Source organism: Cyprinus carpio, chromosome A11 (genome assembly GCF_018340385.1).
Source record: "Cyprinus carpio isolate SPL01 chromosome A11, ASM1834038v1, whole genome shotgun sequence".
NCBI lineage: Eukaryota > Metazoa > Chordata > Actinopteri > Cypriniformes > Cyprinidae > Cyprinus > Cyprinus carpio.
In genome coordinates, this window is record NC_056582.1 from 20,430,984 (window position 1) to 20,447,326 (window position 16,343).

Sequence of the window (16,343 nt, forward strand, 5' to 3'; positions counted from 1 at the left end):
AGCACATGGCACACAGAAACAAACAAAACAAAACCATGTGCTCACAAAACACACAGCTAAGCATGTTCACACTAAATATGACCGCATGGAAGCACGTGGCCGACGTAAACATGAACAAGTGCTCACTAAACACACCAGACAAGAGCTCACACGAGAAACAAGACATGAAAACCCCGAACCCCGGCCCGAGGACACTCGAGAACACACGCTCACACAAGGACAATACAGGAGAGTCAGCTCTGCGGAAAAAACAGCTAAAACCAGTCTAAGCCGGTCTTAGCTGGTTTTAGCAGATCTCCCAGCCTGACCAGCTAAAGAAGTGGCCAAAACACCTCTAAAACCAGCCTGCTGACCAGTTCTGACCCAGCTGGACGACCAGCTAAAACCATCAAACCGGCTTAGGCTGGTTTTAGCTGTTTTTATTCAGAAGGGAGTGCTCTGTCCCAAAGCCAAGAATAAACTAGACCGAAGTGACAGAACCCTGAGAGTGACAGGCATTGTTTAGCCCTGCAAGTTCATTCAGATCTACGGCTGACATCTTTGTTTTATAGATGACATCATGACTGATTAATTCTGTGTGTGTGTGTGTGTGTGTGTGTGTGTGTGTGTGTGTGTGTGTGTGTGTGCCGAGTACATCTCTGCTTTATTAGTGGATCAGCGCTGATCGGTCTGAACATGCTGTGCAAACACATTCGTCTCACAGACTTCTGCTGCTTTTATATGAAGAAAAAAGAACTAACTCTACTCGTAAAATATGCTTTATGCTGTTTTACAATAGAAACTAAAGTGTTTTACAGTACATCTGAAAAGAGAAGAGCTTTAAAGTGTGCATCATTGATTCTGTTACTCTACTGTTTATTACTGTGAAGCTGCTTTAAAATAAGGTCTATTGCATAAAGTGCACTAGATATGAAGGTGACTTGATTTGATTTTAGTTTTGCACACTGTGATGTGTTCATTAAGTGCCGTTTCCCACAATCCTCTCTGTTTCCCGCTCAGGAGCTCGATCATGCGTTCCCGTAGCAACAGTCTGGAGGACGCGGTGAAGCCGAAGCTGTCTCCTCCCAGAGGACGAGCGCGGCAGCAGACGTCTGAGAGCCACGGGACGAGACGCGCTCATAAAGACGCAGCCACCATCCCGAGGAACCCGACGCAGAGAGAGCAAACCGCAGCCAAGAGCCGAGACCTGTCTCGAGACGACCTGCTCTTCCTCCTCAGCATGCTGGAAGGAGAGCTGCAGGTCACCTCAAAATGCATGTCAGATCTTATAGTGAATAATTTCATCTGTGCACGTTTCATTTTTAAATGTGTTGATCTGGTTATGTTGGATCAGAATGTCAGAGCTGGATCTTCTCTCTGGTGACGTATGCAGGATTTCTCCAATCATTTACTCTCTTAGGCTCCGCCCTTCAGGCTCACGCTCATCTGCATACACTGTTGAGAGCCACGCCCACATCTCAACATCCAATCAACTACCAATTCACAGAATCAAGTCCCGCCTACCATTTGTTGTTTTTCAGTAATCCATTCATCTCTGATGTACATCATCAGAGAAAGAAAAAAAGAAAGAAAAAAAGAATCTGACATTTAATTTTTATCACATTCACACCAAGAATGAAAAATAATAATTGCTGTAACTGTAAGAGAATAATTAAATCCAAACCAATCACAAACAAACTTACTCCATCCAAAAAAAAAAAAAAACAAACAAAGAAAACCAAAAACAATCCTACCTAAAATAAAGATAATCATCAAATAAAGTGTCAGATGTCAAAACTGCAGCATGCACTAAATAAAGTATTGTCTGCAGCAGGTAATGCAGTTTTCATTATAGCTATCATTACAGATGTGTACGGACCTTTAGACAAGTCATATTGTAAAAAATTCTCCTGAGACTGATGTCGTGAAAACTTCTTACACCAAAAACAGTAAATTAGTTGATTGTAATCATCGTCTGCCTGGTAACAGTCATTTTACTGTATAATAAATATACAAGTTCATACATGGGCATGACATTTCTTCATACATTGGTCAGTTTTGGGCTAATAACTTTTCATAAAGTGTTGTTTCAGACTAGTGAATAGAAAACATCCTAAATGTTTATTTTATAGCACTTTGTCTATTAGCGTCTGTAGATTTCTGTCAAAACTTTTATTTAAAGAGTTTTTTCTCCACTTCTGCAGCACTTACATACACCAGAACTTACAGTTTAATTCTTCTCTATATTCTGAAGGTTTTTACTGTGGGGATTGTTCATATTTCATTCACACTGATTTATACAACATGTTAATGCTAAAAACATGGTGAAAATGTGTGTTTTCTGTCTGTTGACATAAAAATATTATTTATTGATAAAAAAAAAAATAAAAAAAAAATAAACACAGTAAAACCATTTAACTCTAACATGTCAACAATGAGAAACTAGAATTATGAACCTGGCTTTATGTAATGTTCAGATTTATGTTCTGGAAATGAATGAAAATGATGGCATATTATTGCATATATAAACAGAACATTTCAGAAAACTTGTAAACTTGAAAAATTCTTAATATAATCAATCAACTGGGAAAGTTGATGTTCATTAGTTAAGTTTGACCTGTTCACCTGTGCTGTCTCACCTTTAACACGAGGCATGAGTCAGTCCCTGATCAAATTAATAACAAAAGGAAGATTAATTAGAGCTCCAGGCAGTTAATATTCATTCAGTTTTAAATGCAAACACAAAAGCCCTTCACCTAATGAATTCGTAGTGTGTTTCTGTGTTTTAATGACACGCGTGTGTTTGCTGCAGGCCAGAGACGAGGTGATCACTGTCCTCAAAGCCGATAAAATCGATCTGGCTCTGCTGGAGGCCAAATACGGCTTCGTGACACCACCGAAGGTGCTGCAGGCGCTGCAGAGAGACGCCATCCAGGACAAGACCGGCAGCTGGCAGGAGGACATCTATGAGAAGCCCATGAGCGAGGTACGAGAGTCTCCGTCCAGCTCTGCAGGTCCTCTGAGCGTGTTCTGAGCGTGTTTGTGTGTGTCAGCTGGACAGGCTGGTGGAGAAGCAGCGGGAGACCTACAGACGGATGCTGGAGCAGCTGCTGCTGGTGGAGCGAGCTCACAGACAGACGCTCCACCGCCTCGAGGACGAGAAGAGGAACCACAGCGACTTCAAGATCAACAGCCTGCTGGAGCAGGAGAGAGAGAGGTCAGAGCTCTGCTTTCCATATCCCCTATCTCACTTTTCGAAAACCAAAGTCCAAAATACAAAATTCAAAATTAAAACAAACAATCTGTGACACAAAAAATTTGTTTCACTTAAACAGCATCATCAAACACATAAAAAAATAACACTTTTTAACATTAATCAAACACAAAAATATATAATCCTTTTTTAACATTATTTTAATTTCACATCTGTTTCACATTTATCTTTTATGATTTATTACATTTTAGTTTTTTAACAAAATTATCTTTTATGATTTATTACATTTTAGTTTTTTAACATTTTTAATTTAACATGATTTATTTAAATGTAAAAAAATATTTTTTTTTATGTTTTCATGAATTTTAGTTAGTTTTATACTTTATTCTAACTTTTTTAATTTAGAATTTCTATCATTTGATTCATTTTTAGTAATTGTTAATTTGTTATTACTTTCAAATTATTTATTTAAATGTGCTATTTTTATGGTTTAATGAATTTAGGTTAGTTTTAAATTATTTTGTTTTATTATTATTTGAATTTAGCATTTTTAAACAATTTAATTCATTTTTAGTAAGTTTTAGCTTGAATTGAGAATTATTTTTGAATTTTTTTGAATTTGCCATTTTTATGATTTAATGAATATTGCTGTGTGGATGTGGCAGAGTTATCCTAGTGATCATATTGTCAGTGGTGGTGTGTGTGCTTGTGTGTGTGTGTGTGTGTGTGTGTGTGTGTGTGTGAGTATGTGGGTGTTTGATTGAGTGTGTGAGTGTATTTAGTGTTTAGTGTTTAGTGTGTGTGTGTGTGTGTGTGTGTGCACTCTATCACAGATATGTAATCACATTACATCATGCGCTGAAGGGCCCGGGGCCGAATGAGCTCACAGTCACTGACACACATCTGTAAACACGTCTGCAGTGTTTGATTTGGCATTAATGTTCGTTCACTCACAGGAGAAGATCAATGAACACAAAACATCTGGATCTTCTGCTCTCTGAGCACAGAAAACCTCTCTCTGAAATCACTTTCTCAGTTCGTCAGGTCAACTGATGTTTTCACATTACTGTAACGCATCAAAATAAGTGAAGCGATTTCAGCTTTTTTTATAAGTTATATGAAATTAATGTTATGTGATATAAATTTTTTAAAGTCAGTTTAACATAATTTAACCCTAACCCTAAAAGCCAAGCCAAGTTTTATTGATTATAATTCAAAATTAAAGGCAGCAATTGAACTTTAGTTGATTAAAATAAGTTTTTTACTGTGCAGCATGACTTTGTGTTGTGATGCTTGTGTTTTAACTAGTTTAACCAGCTTAACCAACACAACTGAAGAGCAGTGTTATTTTAGTATCATTGACATACTACTTCAGTTTTTATTAATATTCTGAAGTAGCTTCTGTAACTGTATCCTGCATACACACATTACACTCATATAAATCAATATCAGCAAATCTCAACTACTTGATATTTTATTTTTAAACGTAACTCTATCATCGTGCAGCTCTAATCTGATAAATGCAACTATAAAACATAAAGATATTAAGATATTATAAACATTAACATCATGATTCTCTGTGAAGCTGCTTTGAAACGATGCATTCTGTGAAACGCAGATAAAAACAGTTGAGTTGACTTGACATTGTCCCATCGGCCCTGAAGCCTCGTCCTGCTTTATTTAACTCACTTTTGAAAGACGAGTCTCTGTAGTGTGAATCCGTCTGAATCCCGCAGGATATCTTTACTCACGCCAGCATTTGATTCCTTCTTTAAAAAGGCAGCGGGCCGCTCTATTTCTGCTGCTGGATATATTATCAGCGCGGCTTATTTTCATCTACTCAGACTTATTTTTAAGAGCCTTGTAAGGCAATGAAAATGGAAACATCATTAGCTAAATATGTCTCTGGCAGGATATAAACACACAAGGCTCAGATCTCTGTCCAATCTGGACGGTTCAGTTCAGCTCCTCGTTCCCAATCTGGGCAGGAACAGTAACGTCCCGATGGAAGATGATGAGAGACAGGGACGGAGAGACAGACATGTTCTGCAGCACATACTCGCGTGTGTATGTAATGTGTGCATACGCCAGAGAGGAAATGATGTCATGCTGCTACAATGAATCCTGCAACAATAGATCGACATACATGCTGCACTGCAGAGATCCCAAAACATTAGCAAACAATCCGGTTAAACACTGATGGAGAAAAACCTTCGTTTCCTGACTGAACACTTTAGAATAGGGAACACTTATTCACTATTAACTGTGACTGTTCCCTCAGTAAATTCCTAATTTGCTGCTTATTAATAGCTAGTAAGGTAGTTGTTAAGTTTAGGTATGGGGTAAGATTAGGGATGTAGAATAAGGCATTAATATGTGCTTAATTACTACTAATAAATGACCAATATGCATGCTATAAGCAACTAGTTAAGAGACCCTAAAATAAAGTGTTACCAAAAACAGAAAGTGTATCGTGATCCAGTCACTGCAAACGGCACAGAGCTGCAGGAAACACACACACACACACACACACACACACACACACACACACACACACACACACACACACACACACACACACACACACTGATCCAGGGGTCACACAACCCGACACACTGCTTCACAGGTTACACAGGGGACATCACTCATACACATTATACACACACACACACACACACACACACACACGCACACACACACACACACACAAAACACACACACACACACACACACACACCACACACACACAACACACACACACACACACACACACACACACACACACACACACACACACAACACACACACACACACACACACACACACACACACACACACACAACACACACACACACACTCACACACACACACACACACACACACACTGATCCAAGGGTCACACCACTGCTTCACAGGTTACACACACATCACTCATACACACACACACACACACACGCACACCAACACACACACACTCTCTTCACACACAACACAACACACACACACACACACACACACACACACAACACACACAACTCACACACACACTCTCACACACACACACAGTGATTTTTTTAGGTCTTGTTTTCTTCTCCTCCTCAGAAATGTGTATGTTTTATTCTGGAACGAGTTGAATGCCTTGTAAGGAATAGTGCTGTATCCTGGAGGAATCTTCAGGAGTCTCTACAGAGGAAGTGTGACTCGTTCTTCAGCTTGCGTCACAGGGTCACAGCGTGTTTTACAGTCATCAAGTGAGACAGGGCTGTTTTAAAGCTCCACTCATCATCCATCGTGTCCTGCGCCGCGTCTGTTTGTGTTCGCTTTAGTCTCGCTGCTCTTCTGACACTCGCTTTCAGAGAAATTCATCAAAATGAAGTTTATGCTGAAAAAAGACAGAACAAGTCAGAAAATAAACTTCATTCAAACACTGTCTGTCCCCAGAGGCAGGGGTTTGTTCTTCACTTTGATGAATTTGTATCTTGCGTCATTGTGCATCTCCAGTCAGTGTGTCTGGATTGAAGAGTGTTTAGATGTTTACACTGGACACCAGACAGAGATCCTGAAGAAGTTCAGATGTCTGACAGTGTCAGGGTATAATCTGGTTCCAGAAGAGGCATTATTTATGAAGCAGAGGCCGGCGTGGGCCGCTCTGTGTTGTTTCTCATGTTCTGTCGAGGCAAAGCCACATTCATCGCCAGAATCCAGCTTCGCTCTGACCTCAGATCAGCCGTCATCACACATTCACATCATTCCTGCACTTTCATGCAGTTGCTGGAAAGAAATACTGTATGTCATGTATTAAAGGTATATTATGATTATTTTAATTTCTACAACACTATTAATACAGCCTTTGCTGCTGATATGGCACAAACAATAATCAGCGATCAGTTGAGTCATATCCGGCTTTAGTTTGTGAGTTTATCTTTCCATGTGAATGCTGGTTTTTAAAGCACTGTTTCACAAACCGACAGACAACTTGCAAAATCGAAGAGTCACAAAGTTTTATGGGCTCACGATCTTTCTTGGAAGCTCCTGTAGAAATGTAATAGGAATCATCTGGAGGAGTGAAAAGCTCTTCTCGCTGTTGAGCAGACGTGAGTTTCACAAGTTCAGCTCAAAAACACACAGGTTCTTCTGCCTCACATCAGCGTCTCTGAGTATCAAAACCTTCTCAGAAGACTTGATATATGTGATCAAGAAAGAGAGTGTTTGACAGCACCTAACATAATAGAATAGGACAGAATGCAAAACAACATCTATAACCTAACCCTGGTTTTAGAAAGTTGCAATGTTTTTCTGGTTAAAGCTATAGTTCACACAAAAACGATGATTTGCTGAAATGTGTTCACCCTCAGTTCGTCTGAGATCAGGATGAGTGTGTTTCTTCATCAGGTTTGTAGAAATGTAGCACTGCATCAGTGTCTCAGCAATGGATGCTCTGCAGTGAATGGGTGCCGTCAGAATGAGAGTCCAAACAGCTGATAAAAACACACAATAATCCACAAGTAATCCACAGCACTCCAGTCCATCAGTGAACATCTGGAGAAGAAAAAAAAAAAAACAAGAAACAAATGATTTTGATGTGAGAGACAACTAATACAACAGTGAGATGGTTCTGGTGTGAATCAGGAGAGAAATCTGCACTGGAGGAAGTGTTTATTAAACAAATATTCTAGACTTTTGATGTATTTGAGAGACGACAGGAGATGCATCTTAACTGCTGAAGTGTTATGTGGATTATAGACTCTATGTATTTGAGTTAAAAACTCTTCAGATGTGTTTCACTGATGTCTTCTCCAGATGAGATGGACTGGAGTGTGTGGATTACTTGTGGATTATTGTGATGTTTTTATCAGCTGTTTGGACTCTCATTCTGACGGCACCCATTCACTGCAGAGCATCCATTGCTGAGACACTGATGTTCTGTTCTGTGTTTTCTCTGTTTACTCCGCACACGTTCCTCATTCTACACTGGGTTCCTGCTGCGGTGAAGGCCTGATGTCTGTGTTCAAACACGTGCTCAGTGATGAAAGCATCATAAACACACTTCAGTCTGTGGATTATGAGGCGTTTCAGATAGAAGATGAGTTTACTGATGTTTAGAGGATCTGTGGAAGCTCTGTGAAGGATCAAAGACTCCATTCTGATCTCAGATGACTCTCAGAAACAGCTCAGAACAGAAAAGCCTCTTGTTCTTCTGCGCTCGGGTCAAACGCAGGCCCGCGGTGAGGGATTTAAACAAACGTCTCATCTCTCATCTAGATTTCTCCCGTTTTGATCAATGAAGCTTCTGTTCTTCACGTGTCAGACGGAGCAGACATGATGTCACTGAGGGTTTGTTGGTATAATTATCATGAAACTGTCTGCTGTACTTGAGCTGAAGAGCATTAAGAAGGACAGTTGTGTTTATCAGATTAGAGCTGGATGATAATATAAGTTATATTTTATGATGATATAAACAATCAAGCAGTTGAGATTTACTATGTAGTGTATATCACTGTATGTATGCGGATAAGTTGTATGTGTGTGTGTGTGTATATATATATATATATATATATATATATAGTATAATATATATATATATATATATATATATATATATATATATTTATTTTATGCCACCGATGTATTTTTACATCTTTTACACTACATTTGAAAAGCTTTAAAACTTTTTCCATGTACGAGAACTGGCCCCTGACTGAGTCTGGTTTCTCCCAAGGTTTTTTTTTCTCCATTTCTGCCACCGATGGAGTTTTGTATCTTTGTCTTGTTTAGTTTGAGACGCTTGACTGATTGCACAGACACTATTGAAGAGAACAGAACTGAATGATGAATCACTGAATCATCAATGAACTGACTTTAGCTGGAAAAAATGACTCTTTTATTGTCTTCTTGCATTATTAGCACACGTTTTTCCTGTTTGACACTGTGAAGCTGCTTTGACACATCTGTATTGTATAAAGCACTGTATGAATAAATGTGACTTGACTTGACAAGTTTATGCTTTAGTTCAGTTTGACCTCAAGAGGATTTTAGTTTTTTTCAGACTGAAGATGAGAGACTAGTTATTAAAGGGACCTGTTGTGCAAACTTCACCTTTAAATGGTGTTTGAACACTGACGTGTCCACAGTGTGTGTAAACAACCAGCATATAATGTTAAGAATCCACCCTCTCCTTTTTTATAATCCCCATAAATCAGAAGCAGTGTCTGAAAATACTCTGTTTCAGATTCCTCCCATGACCGGTGACGATCTGTCCCATTCGCATTGACCCCGTCCTGACTGAACCGCACATAGTCCGCCATCTTTATATCATCGAGATATTTACATACTGTCTGTGCCACATAAATATTACAAATGTTGTTTTTGGATGCACAAATACGAGTCTCCGAAGACTCTCGGCGTCTGAGCCACTGAGAACATTGTGGATGAACATTTGTGGAAGCAAATGTGCTGAAGAGTCTTATAAATGGAACAATTACTGCTTACAGTGTGTGTGTGTGTGTGTGTGTGTGTGTGCGCGCGTGTGTGTGTGTGTGTGTGTGTGTGTGTGCGCGCGTGTGTGTGATAGAGCCTGTGCTGTTGTGTAACGCAGCTCTGAGTGAAACCTGCTTCGGATTCTGTCCACTGTTTCTGTCTGAGATGCTTTCAACTCCATCACACAAAAAATTTCTATTTCAAATAAATGCTGTTCTTCTGAACTTTCTGTTCATCTGTGAATCCTGAAAAATAAAATGTATCACAGTTTCCACAAAAATATTGTGTAGCACAACTGTGTTCAACATTGATAATAATCAGAAATGTTTCTTGATCAGCAAATCATAATATTAGAATGATTTATGAAGATCATGTGACACTGAAGACTGGATTAATGATGCTGAAAATACAGCTGCACATCACAGAAATAAATTACAGTTTAACAGAGATACACATAGAAAACAGTTAGTTTAAATTGTAACAATATTTCACAATATTACTGTATTTTTTGATCAAATTAATGAACTCTGAAAGGACAAACAGAGTCATATCTGAAATTGTCTGAAGTTTGAGCGTCATGTTTCAGTTGAGCTGTGAAACATGTGGCATCTCTTTATGTGTGTGTGTGTGTGTGTGTGTGTGTGTGTGTGTGTGTGTGTGTGTGTGTGTGTGTGTGTGTCTCCTTGGTCACTTTGAAATCACATTCCTCAGTGAAACATCATGACATATTCATGAAGGAACGCACACTTGCCTCTGCTGAGAGATAATTGTTTTCAGATGCTCACACACACACAGACACACACACACACACACACACACACACACACACACACACACACACACACACACACACACACACACACACACACTGTAATCAGTGATGTCATCAGAACGTCTGCACGTTACAGGATATCCGCATCTGCAGCAAACAAATGACAATCAGATGAATTTACATGCATTATTCATTATAACACAGAGTGAGACGGTTTGGGTTTTGCTGCTTGTTGTTCATCTGTAAGGAAACTCATGTTCTGCTCATCAGCTGAAAGCCAGAGGAGATGATGTCATATGTTCATTACCCATGAGTCCTGCAGAGCTGAACCTGACAGCCTGCGGTCAAAGGTCACGTGTGTGTGTGTGCACACGTGTGTGACCTGTGACCAGATCTGATCAGACGTGTTCGTTCACAGAGGATTCAGTTCCTCAGTTCCAGCTGAAAACAAACATTTGTGTTTCAAATTGACACTGAACAACTCTGTACTGGAACGACAAAACAGCCAGCGGTGACTTTACTCTCACACACACACACACACACACACACACACACACACACACACACACACACACACACACACACACACACACACAGACACACACACACACACACACACACACACACACACACACACTGCCTTTAACTGTCATTTTGCATTATTGACACACTGTTTTCCTAATTAATGTTGTTCAGTTGCTTTGACACAATCTGTTTTGTTTAAAGCGCTATATAAATAAAGGTGACTTGACGACACTCACCTTGACTTGACTTGACACACACACACACACACACACACACACACACACACACACACACACACACACACACACACACACACACACAATCCCAGGCACACACAGTCAGATATTATGATCAGAGACTTGGGCCATCTTATGTGCTCCAGAAATAATAAACTTGGTTGCTTGAGCATGTTTAATTTTCCTCATTTTGATTGAACACCTCTATGTGTTGGTATTACAAAACCACCAGTGTTTGAACCGCAGAGGCATCTTTTTGTCATGGTGAACAACACATTTTAGTTGTACAGACATTAAGAGAAACCTCAGTATCTCATTCTCATCTCTATGGAGTGATTCGTTTGTCAGGTCATGCCTAATGTTTTTGTTATGCACTTTTCATATGCTTTTCAAAGTCATGCTGTTATGTCTGTAAGTGCTTTATAATAGTGCTGTAATATATGATGAAATATGTCAATGGTGTAAATGAACTCATGATTTTATATCTAGCTATATTTTATTTTGTGCAGCAGATATATCAGTGCACACATCTGAGTGTTCAGTGTAAGAACGCTGTGATGAAACAGAAAAAGCATCTGTTGTTTAAAAGAAGCAACTAGGAATTAATTGTTCACAAACTGTTCAAGATCTATAACGTATTTCCAAAACAGTTTTGTTCTAAGCTAGAGTAAGCAATTCTCAAAAAGTATAAATTAAAATACAGTCCATTGATTTTAATTGATTTTAAGCTGTTTAGTTTATGGTTGTGAGTAATATTTTGAATGTACATTAATTTACATTTAGTAAGGATTCTTTTAATTGCTTTTTTCAGTGCTGTGAAATATAGGAGATGCTTTGATTTTGATTAGTAAACGTATCAGTATAGAGTACCATTACTTTGAGAACCATTACTATGTGGTGACTCCTGTTCTTACTGTGGCTGAAAGTTACTCATATGTTGGTAAAAAGTTTAAACAGGAAGCTGCTAGAAAATCACATGATAATGTTTAATGTTTGTGGGATGAAAGCATTGTGATGGGTTTGTTTCACTGAAGCTTCATCTGGAGATGTTGCATAAATCCAGCTCTCCTGACAGCAGAAGTGATCCCTGCGTCATCGTTCCCTGAACTTACACACATGTGGTTCACACACTCCCTCTCAGACACACTGACTGTGATTCTAAATTAAGGAATCTGTGTTGTTTGTGTGGAGGAATGAGGATGTTGCACAAGCAGTGGACAATGTGTTTGTGTTGCCCTGAAACTTCTGCAAACAGAGCCGAGGTCTTCAGATGAATTCCAGATGAGTGTGTGTGAGTAAGAGTGAGTGTGCGAGTGCTTGAGTGTGCAAGAGAGTATGAGAGTGAGTGTGTGAGAGAGAACGAGTGTGTGAGTGCGAGAGAGTGAATGTGTGAGTGTGCGTGTGTAGCAGGTGTGTATTTAGGAAATGATTTTGTGATTCCACTTCCCATGACCATATTTGGGGTTTCCTGCCGCCATGCAGTCTGCATGCAATGTCACAGCGGTAGGTCGCACAAGATTTGCAGCGAATCAATTAGGGCCGTATTTCATGTAACGGTTGAATTCACATGATATATCTGTATGATTGTGATCTAAAGCCCCTCTGTGATGCACACTCAGATGTTTCATTGATTATTTTTCTTTACTGAAGTTTCTTTTTAATATCTGTAATTTTCTCTTTTTTCAGCGTCGTGCATTGCTGCCGAACGCTGGTTTATATGCTGCTCATATATTTCCTCATATATTTCCATTTGTGTTATCCAGAATAGACGAGGATCTGATGGCAAGAATTTTCACAGTCTGTCTTTCGTTTCAACACAACACAGAAAACACACAGCTACACGTGAGTGTGTGTGTGAGAGTGTGAGAGCAATAAGTGTGAGAGAGTTTGTAAGCGTGTGATAGAGTGAATGTGTAATTGTGTGAGATATTGTGAGTGCATAAGTGTGCAAGAGAGTGTGAGTATGTGAAAGTGTGAGTGTGCAAGAGAGTGTGAGTGCATAAGTGTCAGAGAGAGTGTGAGTGTGTGAGAGTGTGAGTGTGGAAGAAAGTATGAGTGCGTAACCCTTACCAAAAAAGTAGTATACTTCAAGTTAATTGTATTACTTCTTGGGACTAAATTGGCCCACTTTCTAGTATATAAAAGTATACTTTAAGTATAAACAGTAGCAAACTTTGAGTACACAACTAGTTTACCTCAATGTTTGTAGTTTGTACTGCAATTATACTAAAAGTGAACTTATAGGTATACTGAGTTTACTAATTAAATACTGTGTACACTTTGAAGTATAGTCTCAGTAAACTACTAGTTTAGTAGTTTTATACTGCAAGTATACTCATAAGTTTTCTTTAAGTGAACTTTACATCATACTTTAAGTATACTACTATGTCCCTATTTGGGTTTTAATTTGTATATATTTTGCTATATGAATATCTGAACATACAAAACATCCAAAAAAGAACAGGGTATCTGCTTGTAAACAAAAACATTTTATTCTAGCTTCCTGCATTCTTTTCTTTTTAAATCAAGTATATAAGTCAAGTATACTTAAATGTAATTTTAAGTATATTTCTGAGGAGTACATAAAGCCCATTCCTGAGAGGTACATAAAAAGTAAACTAAAAGCATACTTTCCTATTTTTAGTTTAAAAGAAGTATACTAATAGCACACTTGAATAAACTTATTTTTCGTAAGGGAAGTGTGTGAGAGAGTGTGCAAGAGAGTGTGGGTGTGTAAGTGTGCAAGAGAGTGAGTGCGTGAGTGTGCAACAGAGTGTGAGTGTGTGAGAGTGTGAATGCTAAGTGTGCGAGAGAGTGAGTGTGGGAGAATGTGTGTGAGTGTGCAAGAGAGTGTGAGGGCATGAGTGTGCAAGAGAGTGAGTTTGGGAGAATGCGTAAGTGTGTGCGAGAGAGTGTGAGTGTGGGAAGAGAGTGCTAGTGTGAGAGTGTGCAAGAGAGTGTGAGTGCATAAGTGTGCAAGAGAGTGAGTTTGGGAGAATGTGAGTGAGAGTGTGCAAGAGAGTGTGAGTGCATAAGTGTGCAAGAGAGAGAGTGTGGGAGTGTGAGTGTGTGAGAGTGTGAATGCGAGAGTGTGAGAGAGAGGGTAAGTGTGCGAGAGTGTGAGTGTGTGAATGCGTGAGTGTGAATGCGAGAGTGTGAGAGAGAGGGTAAGTGTGCGAGAGTGTGAGTGTGTGAATGCGTGAGTGTGAATGCATGAGTGTGCGAGAGTGTGAGTGCGTGAGTGTGAATGCGTGAGTGTGCGAGAGTGTGAGTGCATCAGTGTGCGAGAGTGTGAGTGCATAAGTGTGCTAGCTAGTACGTGAGTGTGTGAGAGAGTGCGCATGAGACTGAGTGCATGTTTGTGATTGTGAGACATAGATCAAATGTGTGTGAACTGGTATTCCCTACATTATAGGGACTGCTGCACAAATAGCATATAAAATAACCCATAACAGATATATGCAGGTGGAGCTGGGAAAGAGTTTCAGAGGAGATGCTCTAGTGAATGCTAACCAGCCATTTAAATGTCTGTGTATGCAGCATGAACCAATCAGCTTGTGCCAAGTAGTTTAATGCTGTGAATATCATCAGTTTGCATTAAGGACCCATCAGCCTGCCCCATTTGGAGTTTTATGACAGAACTCGGCATTAAGACATTTTTTTGGTCCCCATGAGGAAACAAGCTTATATATCATACAGAATGAAGTGTTTTTAAAATGTAAAAATAGCAGATATTTTTCTGTGAGGGGCAGGTTTAGGTGTAGGGATAGGGTAAGGGGATAGAAAATACAGTTTGTACAGTAGAAAATCCATTAAACCTCTGGAATGAACCCATAATGTTAGGGATACCAGTGTGTGTGTGTGTTCTTGAACATATGGTTTATGAGGACACAAATGTGAATAATGACATGGGTGTTACAGCGTAAACATGGTTTGTGAGGTCACTTCCTGTGAAATAGGAGCCGCTCATGTTCTTATGAGATTCACCTCATGTCTTGGATTCAGAAAGATTCATTTGACTCATGACAGACAAAAGGTTTAAAGTTCATGAAACTCAAAAATGACAATCTTATTTCTTTTGAATAGTTTTATTAACATGATTAAATCACATTCATTGTTGCCAAAGCAGGAAAACAATGTAGAAAATTCTTTAGATCAATTGAACAGCTGAAATAGGATTTAAACAGTATATAGAAGAATAGAACAATATAGAATATCTGTAGTTGTTTCTATTGTTTTATCTGTTGTTCTATCTACTGTTTGAGTGTGCTCATTACACCACGGTGTCAGACTGTTTTCCGTAACCTTCCTTAAGCGTAAAGGAGCAACTGCATTTAAAATGCTAGAAAAGAGAGAGTCCATAGTTTCTGTTACATCATCAAGTTGTTCTGAGGTTTTGGATATGCTAAGGAATTGGGATACATCAGGGAGATTACTTACAAAGCAGTCTTTTGTGGTAGAAGTGATGGTTCTACCATACTTGTAACAAGCAGCAGAATTTACAGTTTTAGCTATATGAAGTTTGCACAAAACTAAACAATGATCTGAGATATCATCGCTTGGCTGCATAATTTCAACACCATCAACCTCAATTCCATGTGACAGTATTAAATCTAGAGTATGATTTCGACAATGTGTAGGTCCTGAGACGTGTTGTCTAACCCCAATAGAGTTCAGAATGTCTATAAATGCTGATCCCAATGCATCTTTTTCATTATAAACATGGATATTAATATCACCAACAAATACAACTTTATCTGCAGCCAGCACTAACTCGGATGTAAAATCAGCAAACTCTTTAATAAAGTCTGTATGGTGCCCTGGTGGCCTGTATAAAGTAGCCAGTACAAACATCACAGGGGATTTATCATTAACATTTGTTTCTCTGGATAATGTTATATGAAGCACCAATACTTCAAACGAGTTATACTTGAAGCCTGCCCTCTGAGAAATCCTGAAAACATTGTTATAAATTGAAGCCAACACCTCCCCCTTTACCTTTTGGACAGGGCTCATGTTTATAACAGTAATCTTGGGGTGTAGACTCATTTAAAATAATGTAATCATCAGGTTTTAGCAAGGTTTCTGTCAAACAGAGCACATCTAGATTATGATCAGTGATCATATCATTTACAAAAAG

General features: G+C 39.0%; 1 protein-coding gene across 1 annotated transcript in view; it reads left to right on the top strand.

The window, feature by feature from the left end:
* The window catches only part of LOC109083718 (filamin A-interacting protein 1-like), a 45,298-nt gene that overhangs the window by 17,733 nt on the left and 11,222 nt on the right, over positions 1–16,343 (top strand). Inside the window, exons 2-4 of the mRNA XM_042766714.1 lie at positions 1,000–1,240; positions 2,792–2,965; positions 3,033–3,196. Coding sequence (XP_042622648.1) covers positions 1,010–1,240; positions 2,792–2,965; positions 3,033–3,196 — 569 coding nt within the window. The 5' untranslated portion in view covers positions 1,000–1,009. The remainder of the gene's footprint in view (positions 1–999; positions 1,241–2,791; positions 2,966–3,032; positions 3,197–16,343) is intronic.